Source organism: Sinocyclocheilus anshuiensis, unplaced genomic scaffold (genome assembly GCF_001515605.1).
Source record: "Sinocyclocheilus anshuiensis isolate Anshui unplaced genomic scaffold, SAMN03320099.WGS_v1.1 scaffold315, whole genome shotgun sequence".
Lineage (NCBI taxonomy): Eukaryota > Metazoa > Chordata > Actinopteri > Cypriniformes > Cyprinidae > Sinocyclocheilus > Sinocyclocheilus anshuiensis.
The window spans coordinates 993,131-1,003,291 of NW_015548210.1; the positions used below are offsets into that span (position 1 = coordinate 993,131).

Genomic DNA, 10,161 nt, shown 5'->3' on the forward strand with positions numbered 1-10,161 from the left:
GAGTAGTATTATGTACATCATACTGCACCACAGTAATATATTTCTGATAATTTCTTTAAGCTAACCCGAATTTATATTTTGACGGGTTGCCATGAGGAACTTGTTTCTGTAGGTCTATGTAAATGGTATGAAAATAGTTTTACTCCAATGAAATTGTCAAATGCTCATGAAGTGACTCTTAGAGGGAGTCAGAGCAGTTCTGGAGATGTTGTTCATGTATTTATGTCCTCATGTAGTGAGATGACAGAAGCTGAAATCACCACGAGCGTCGCACACTTTGTAGGTGTAGAAAACAAAACCGCGCGTCTGTACCATTTACATAGACAGACACGCAGAACATGCAGGATTAATATTTAAATAGTATTTTTGCGGCTTAATATTTACAGATGCTAGTCCATATTGTGACTCTATTTAAGTGTACTGACCTACTTTTGATTAATTCATCCAAACTTTGACAAATTCCGTGACATTGCGCCGATAATCGGCCGACCCCTAATGCAGACATGCACTTGCACTCTCAGACACCTGCGCTTCCGTTAGTGACGTCACTTGCAGTCTTTTTTTATTTTATTGATTTTTAATTGATTCTTACAACAGTAGCCAGGTGGTGAAGACAGGAAAAAAGAAACTAAATTACAATGTTACTTGCAATCGCCATTTGCACTCTCCGCTACCTGCGACCTCACTTGCAATCGACACAAATCGTGGGGGGGTCCGAAAATCAGTCAGTATCTGGTGTGACCATCATTTGCCTCACGCAGTGCAACACATCTCCTTCGCATAGAGTTGATCAGGTTGTTGATTGTGGCCTGTGGAATGTTGGTCCGGCGAATCGGTTTTGAAAATGGCCGATACCGATAATCATAAAAATGCTTAATATCGGCCGACCCCTAATGCAGACATGCACTTGCACTCTCAGACACCTGCGCTTCCGCTAGTGACGTCACTTGCAGTCTTTTTTTATTTTATTTTATTTATAATTTTTTTAATTGATTCTTACAACAGTAGCCAGGTGGTGAAGACAGGAAAAAAGAAACTAAATTACAATGTTACTTGCAATCGCCATTTGCACTCTCCGCTACCTGCGACGTCACTTGCAATCGATAGATCGTGCGCGTTGCCAATGGACACAAGACGCTGTTGTGTTTAAATTATTAAAACTAATTGAGTACCATAACGGACAGAGTACTGCAACTCATCTGTAGGAGAAAAAGACAAGACCTGCAAATCCGTGGCCACAGAACAGCAGAATATGAACGCAATGCAAAAAGTCTCTCGTTAAGCCTTTTCCTCCCGTAGAAAACAAACACTTAATATGGCTTAATGTATTAAGGTAGTGCTTTTAAAAGATCAAATTCGATATATAGTTTATTAATTTAATGTACTACAAGGCAAGCAGATGGCCATAAACACAACGCGCAAACTTTCACTTGTCCTCCCATACAGCAAAACATTTAATGTGGCATAACGGACTAACATGAGAAAGACCAAATTCAGTATAATTCTTTTTGTTGATGCAAACTATATGCAGACCAGCAGATATGAACGCGCATTAAGAAATGCATTAAGAAAGTGATATTAAAAGGACCAACGTACAGGCAAGCAGACGAGCCCAGAACGCAATGCGTTAAATTGCACGGTAAACGTTTTCCTCCCATAGAATATCATTATAAATAAAACACGTAATGTATCTTAATGGACAAAGACAATGATATAAAAAGGCTGTAGACAGTTTATTCTATATGGGAAAATGCTTAATGCAAAACTTTGCACGTTATTCCGGGAAGTCGTGGCCTAATGGTTAGAGAGTCGGACTCGTAACTCGAGTCTCGTACTGGCAGGGATTGTAGGGGGGGGGAGGGAATGTACAGCGCTCTCTCCCACCTTCAATACCATGACTGAGGTGCCCTTGAGCAAGGCACCGAACCCCCAACTGCTCCCCGGGCGCCGCAGCTGCTCCGGGTGTGTGTTCACGGTGTGTGCACTTTGGATAAATGCAGAGCACTAATTCCGAGTATAATTCACCATACTTGGCCACATGTCACTTTCACTTTCTGGGCTCACCTGCTTGTCTGTACATATTAGTTATGTTTTAACCTGGCTACTGTTGTAAAATGTTGAGAGATTCAATTAAAATAAATAAAAAATAAATAAAATAAGATAAAAAATAAAAAAGACTGCAAGTGGAAGCGCAGGTGTCAGAGTGCAAGTGCATGCCTGCAGCCAGACCCTGTTGAAGATGGCAGCACTATCTTGGTTTTATGTACATAACATTTACATAAAACATAATCAATCCAAACATTTAAGCAAAAAAAATGTGTAGATTATATACAATAATATCCAATAAATATTATTATCTTTTAAAATGTTATATTTTAAATAAATATTCTTTGCGCAAAATCTATCATTTATGTTATTAATATTATAAGTAAAATTTTTAATTTATTAAATGTATTAATTTACTAGTAATTATAATATATATATTTTTTTTTTCTTTCTTTTTTCTTTACACATAACGTAATTTTTGTGAAATATGATCCAGACAAATAAAACCACTGTTTTGTTTTTTGTTGTTACATTCATAATTTGAATTTCTAGTAATCAAAAACATAAATGATAGACCACATTATATAAACACACAACATACATGATCAAATAATGAATTTAGCTGAAAATATATAAAAATATATTACTTTTATAAGGACTTATTATTATTTATTATTACTTTTTTTTACATTTTTAAATTATTATTATTTGATTTTGGTATGAAATATTATCCAGACAAATATGACCACTGATTAGCTTTCTGAGAGTCACCTTGCTACATCGATAAATTGCATTGTTGTGTACAAACAGGTGACATTATCAAAGTATTGAAAATTTACAGGAATATTCCCTCTTCTCCAAAAAAACGCAAACACACGTTACCTCTATGAGCTCAGGTCTGACGTTGATGGTGCGTAACCAGTCCCCCAGCCGTGGGTAGCTGTTCAGGGCCGGCGGCCTTTCTGTGTCTGGCACCTTCTGCTTACACTGCAGCTGTTTACAGATGTACTTTATGAGCTTGACCTGCAGGGGGCAGCAGAGCACAAAGCAGATGAGGGAGGGGCCGTCAGGGGGGCGGGGTCTGTAAGAGGCCTTTAATGCCTCTGCGGGTTTCATGTGCAACCAAAGGACAATTTCACATACAGCTCATCAGAAACTGTTACATGAACATAATAAACTTCACAAAGGACGCATGCACATAATACAGACATGCACATATAATCAGTTCAATTCAGATTTAATTGACGTGAGTGTGAAATCTCAAAATATTCTAGAGATCAGTACTCAACTAAACGGCTTATCTCATCTGTCAAAAAATGTTCTTCTATAACATGTTATTAAAAGACTATATTATTATTGCTTTATAACCCTTTTTCCTCATTTATTGTATGTATTAGTGTACTTTATAGTGTTTGTTTCTTGTTTATAAATTAATATCCTCTCCACAGGTACTTATGTATGCTTGCATATATATACTCATGTATTTTCATTTCATAGATATATGTACGCACATTCACACGAGCACACACATATGCATGCATGCATATTACACATAAGCACTGACATATATAACATTTACACGCTATTCACCTATCTTTGGTTTTCGATATTTCTTGTTGTTTCTTTCTCTAGATATTTCTTGTTCGATATACTGTTTGTATTCATTTGATGTAGCCATATGCGTTTCTGTATTTTATTGTATTTTTCCATAATTTTGTGTAATTAAATGTTGTTTAGGTGGAGTGGAATTGTTTCGTTTTAGAATTTTTTTATTGTATATAAATAAATAAAAATATATATATAAAAAAAAACATGCATTGTTTTTTTCAGGATAGCAGTGTCGTTCCGGTACATAAATGAATCAGACACAAATGCCAAAATTAACACTGATCCAAAGCTTTGCATTACTGCAGTGTCTCTCATCAGCCAGATTTCAGCATCAGTCGCCATTAAATCGCAGCACCTGCAAGTCTGATAAATAACACGGCATCAGAGCACACGCAGTTTGAAATCTAACTGGATTTTCTCTCCCTCTCTCTTTTTTGTGCTCCCCTTCAGCAAACAGGGCTGTCAGCTATAAATAACTGTTATTATATGGAAGGGAGCTGCAGCCCTCCTCATGGGGGCAACTGCACTGCTGGCATGGCAACCGAATGTCATCGGAACACTGCGCTGACGGTGGGAGCGTTCTGACATCACAGCTCCACGAGATGCAGAGTTCACACTGAGGCTAAGACGGCAGTCCGTCTCGTTGAACGCAGCTGTCGCCGTCTGCTTCCAGCTGTACACGCCGCCATATGCGCTGGGCTGCAGGATTTTTCCCCATTCTGGCCTGTTCTGGATAATATACACACTCCCAAATCTTTCACAAACAAACCACACTGGCTTATGCATGAGGAATTTTCCAGCTCGGTGCAGAATTCTGACCCACCTCAAATTCACGATACACTCAAAAAACCACACCTATTCCCTCGTTCTGCCTATATCCAGCTTCCTGGATGGGCCGCACGGACACCTCAGCAGAACAGAAGTGCTGATGACGCAGCGAGACAGAAAGAAGAGAAGGGGGGGAACAGTGGGACAGAGAGAGAGAACGAGGGGGTAGGGTGAGAGGAGGGCTCACCTGCTGTGACAATTCAGGTCAGCGGCTCACTGACGCACAGAGGCCCATTACCATGAGGCCAACGGCCATAAAACGAGTCATCCTTTCACACTTCCCCCTCCGCCGCCCCCCATCCCACTGCGGCCGCCTGCAATCACTGCTTTAATGAGAACAGCACGCTTATACATGCGTTAAACAGCAGCGGCCAGGCACACTTCATCCCTCTATCATCATTACCAGACACACCAACATATACATACAGAATATATAAATTGATCCCTGTATAAGCAAACTGATGTGTATACAAACATATTCTCTCAGTCACTGATCACAATAAATTAATCTCAAACTTAGTCAACCGGATCTTTATATATTCAAAATCATGCCCACTTAAAACGATCTCTAAATATGAAAACTGCTCTTTATTTACTGATGATGTTCACTAGGGCTGTCGTGATTCGTCGATTTTATTAGACTATTCGATTTTTAAAAATCCTCGACTTCATTTTGCTCGCGTCGACTAACCGGTAAAATACCGGAAGTGGCGCATTTCACGGACGAGAATCCATAAAACACATTATTAGACTGTTTCCCAAGGCTGCATGATATATTAAACCCATTTAAAAATCATAATTAAGCATAATAGTGAATTCACAAACGCTACGATTTAATTAAATAATTATATGCGATGCAGTTCTAATATAGTATATGCGCTTTAATTCTTTACAAGCGTTTAGGTTAAGTACGTGCCTCACACAGAGGCTCCGTTCACAGTAGTTCAACAGGAACTGTTATCATTTACATGTGTGGCGCGTCTCAAACTCCATCTCTGCATGTTGTTGTGAGTTTGGGATTATTATAACGTTCATCTGGGAACGCAACGTGCGCCATTTCCTCAGATTTGTAAGGTAAATCATTTATAAATCCACGCAAACACAGGAGAATACATCATTACCACGCGGTTTCAAAATAAAAACTCAAACCCTCACTCTGAGTTTACACGTTTTGATGTCCACATATTCTTTTAATTACAGTGGCTATAGCATTTCTGTCCTAAAGAAATGGCCAAATATTAAAGATTAAGTGGACATTTGAATTAAATGGTGCTTGGGATTAATCGAAATAAAAATAGTCGTTAGTGGCAGCCCTAATGTCCACATACTTAAACTGATCCCTTGCATACTCAGACTGATCACTATATACTCAAACTGATCTTTATATACATAAAATGATGCCTACATACTTAAACTGATCCTTGCATACTTAGACCGATCACTAAATACTCAAACCAATCATTATATACTTAAAATGATACCTATATTCTTAAACTGTTGCCTTGCATAGTCAGACTGATCACTATATACTCAAACTGATCCTTATGTACTTAAAATTATGCCCACATACTTAAATTGATCCCTTGTATACTCAGACTGCTCACTATATACTCAAACTGATCTTTATATACCTAAAATGATGCCTACATACTTAAACTGATCCCTTGCATACTCAGACTGATCACTATATACTCAAACTGATCTTTATATACATAAAATGATGCCTACATACTTAAACTGATCCTTGCATACTTAGACCGATCACTAAATACTCAAACCAATCATTATATACTTAAAATGATACCTATATTCTTAAACTGTTGCCTTGCATAGTCAGACTGATCACTATATACTCAAACTTATCCTTATGTACTTAAAATTATGCCCACATACTTAAATTGATCCCTTGTATACTCAGACTGCTCACTATATACTCAAACTGATCTTTATATACCTAAAATGATGCCTACATACTTAAACTGATCCCTTGTATACTTAGACTGATCACTATATACTCAAACTGATCTTTTATACCTAAAATGATGCCTACATACTTAAACTGATCCCTTGCATACTCAGACTAAACACTACATTCTCAAACTGATCCTTATACTTAAAATGATGCCCACATATGTAAATTGATCCCTTGTATACTCAGACTGATCAATAAATACCTAAACCATTCAATTTATACTTAAAATTACGTATACTCAGTCTGATCCCTTGCATACTCAAACTGATTTCTATATACTTCAAGTCCACATACTTGAACTGTATACTCAGACTGATCACTAAATACTCAAACGAATCATTATATACTTAAAATAATGCCTACATACTTAAATTGATCTCTGCATACTCAGACTGATCACTAAATACTCAAGCCAATCAATATATACTTAAAATGATGGCTATATTCTTAAACTGATTCCTGTATACTCAGAGTGATCCACTGCATACTCAAACTGATCTCTATATACTTAAAATCAAGTCCACATACTTGAACTGATCCCTGTATTCTCAGACTGATCACTAAATACTCAAACTAATCATTATATACTTAAAATGATGGCTATATTCTTAAACTGATTCCTGTATACTCAGAGTGATCCACTGCATACTCAAACTGATCTCTATATACTTAAAATCAAGTCCACATACTTGAACTGATCCCTGTATTCTCAGACTGATCACTAAATACTCAAACTAATCATTATATACTTAAAATGATGCCTACATACTTATACTAATCCCTAACATACACAAACTAATCACTATATACTCAAACTGGTCCTTGGATACTTAAAATGGGCCCCACATAATCAAACTGATCCCAAAAACTCACATATTTAAACTAATTACAAAAATACTCAATATTCAAACGGATTCTTACATACTAAAATGAACTCTGTAATTAAACGTAATCAAACGTAAGTCCACACCACTCATAATGATCCATACATACTCAAACAGATCCCTACTTATATAAGTCCCTCATATATTCAAAATGATACATACATTATCAAATCGTTACCCGTTATTTCAAATGATCCCTACATTCTAAAACTGATCCTTGCATACTAAAACTACACTCAATTTGTGCTCTGTTTAAAGGCCTTTGTGTTAATGCAATTATCAGATCTTTGTACTGGGGAATTTCTGGCTGAAAGATCTCAGTCTTTATCTCCGTTACGTACCCGCACACACGGCCCTGAGAGATATCAGTACCTCAACAGGTGAATCAGCGCTTCAATGACAACCTCTCAAGAGCCATCAGCTTACAAACTCACTCCCTTTTGTACACATTCTCGCACACGCATATTTCAGTAAAAAAGAAAAAGGCCTTGAGCACACTGTCGTGGCAGAAGCCAACAAAGGACCCGCACACTGCAGACGAGCATCTCGTAGCAGACAGCAGAACAAACACCAGCCAGGGTCAGGGGTCACACGCGTAGGAGGACAGGGAACCGAAAGCCCCTTGTGGGAGGTCAGAGCCAATAAACAAGCAATTAAAGCTCCGTTGCTAACAGCTAAATGCTAATTACACCGAGGACAGTGAGCACTCCACTCAATAAAGCTCAACTGCCATTCAAAAGCTTTTATCCATCGCAGTCAATATGAAAATTTGTGTCAAGTGCTTGAGGTCTGAGTTTTTAACAGCGCTCAGATTTCAGCATTAACAAAAAAGCCTCACAATTGTTCAACAGCACAAGGTCTCATCCGATGCTCACATACTGCACACTACACACAGGAGAAACCTGAACCATTTCCAGCTAAAAATCTCAATTTTATAGCCATTATCAAGGTGCTATACAGTTTCTGAATATAGATATTGGGCATACTAGTACTTACAACTAGTACTACGCCACTGTTCCACTGTAACACAAGCTGTAGCAACTGGTATTTTAGTGCAGATTCTTGTATGCTAACATTGGGGAAACATATCAACGTTCCTTTAACATTAGGACAAGGTTCCTGGTTATTATTTATTTATTTTTATAGAAACTAAATATGTACAGAACATGTTTACATGAATTTGTAATGGCTATTTTTTAAGTTTTATTTTCATTTAATCAGCGCCCGCGGATATAACCGCCATCCGCGCAGCACATCACAGCATATATATATATTAGGGCTGTGTATTGGCAAGAATCTGGCGATACGGTATGTATCACGATACGGGGTTGCGATACGATATGTTGCGATACATTATGATACTGTAAGCAAGGCGATATATTGGCATATTTCTTATTTTAGGAATAGGATATATTTTTAGGAAAGATGTCATTAAGAACACACCACCATATGCAAACCTTAGCAATAAATACATTTTTAAAAATTATTTAACCAGAACAGTGGTATCTGCATTTGCAATAATCAGTCCCTGTAACATTCAACGTTATTAAACCACTTTTTGTGCAGTACGAGTCAAGGGGGAAAATTAAAGTGCTAGCAGGATCCTTTAGTTGACTGTATATGTATTTTACAGTTTGTATTTATGTTCCGCGTGGAATCGCCGAGACCGCGACTCGAGCACTGCCCCAACTGCACAAAACTCCCCCACCACGAGAGAAAGCTGCAGCCGCGCAGCGACCCTACTGCCTGCCGCACCCTGCGCGAAGGCTCTTCACAAGGGACGCGGCAAGCGGCGGAACCGAGGCGGCGCCCGCGCCACGGTCCCGCGGTGGACATTAAAAGCCCAAATGACGCCACACTTCAGCTTTGTACACCGAAACGGGAACTGGAACAATTCTTTCATCCTCCATTACTCGCAGCAAACTATATTAATGCTAACATTAGTGGCGTGCCCTAATGCTAGTATTTCCTGTCACTGTTTAAGTTCAGAGATGAAGACTGCCATCTAGCGGTCGGGCGAGGCGGCGCCCGCGCCACGGTCCCGCGGTGGACATTAAAAGCCCAAATGACGCCACACTTCAGCTTTGTACACCGAAACGGGAACTGGAACAATTCTTTCATCCTCCATTACTAGCAGCGAACTATATTAACGCTAACATTAGTGGCGTGCTCCAAGGTTATTTTCGTAAACAAAAACTAAAACTAAGACAAAAAAGATTGGTCAAAAAACATTTTCGTAAACTGAAATAAAATAAAAGCATCAAAATAAATGAAAAACTAAAACGAAACGAAACTAACAACAGTTACTGCAAAACTAACTGAAATAAAATAATAATTATCAAAAATTAATAATAATTTTTATAATAATTTTGATGTTTATTTTACATCAAAATTATTTATTTTCTCAACTAAAACTGATACTAAACTATATAAAAACTAAAGAGAAATTTGTTCAGAAAATAAAAACCAAACTAAAACTAACAAAATTATTAAGGAAACTAATAAAAATTAAACTAAATTTTATTGCAAATTTGAAAACGATATTAAAATAAAACGCAATTTAAAAAATTAAAAAATGCAAAACTATAATAACCTTGGCGTGCTCTAATGCTAGTATTTCCTGTCACTGTTTAAGTTCAGAGATGAAGATTGCCATCTAGCGGTCGAGATATAAACTCAAAACGAAACAACTGCCATGAATCTTGTATGATTTTTTTTTTTTTAATATCGATATTCCATTTTTGAGAATCAATACAGTATCGTCAAACAAAATATCGCGATACTCACGTGTATCGATATTTTCTTACACCCCTAATTAGGGCT

At 37.6% G+C, this 10,161-nt stretch overlaps 1 protein-coding gene across 4 annotated transcripts in view; it reads right to left on the bottom strand.

The window, feature by feature from the left end:
* The window catches only part of LOC107653729 (kinase suppressor of Ras 1-like), a 35,167-nt gene that overhangs the window by 12,437 nt on the left and 12,569 nt on the right, over positions 1–10,161 (bottom strand). For all 4 annotated transcript variants that reach the window (XM_016440535.1, XM_016440534.1, XM_016440533.1 and 1 more), the window contains one exon: positions 2,929–3,069. In XM_016440535.1, coding sequence (XP_016296021.1) covers positions 2,929–3,069 — 141 coding nt within the window. The remainder of the gene's footprint in view (positions 1–2,928; positions 3,070–10,161) is intronic.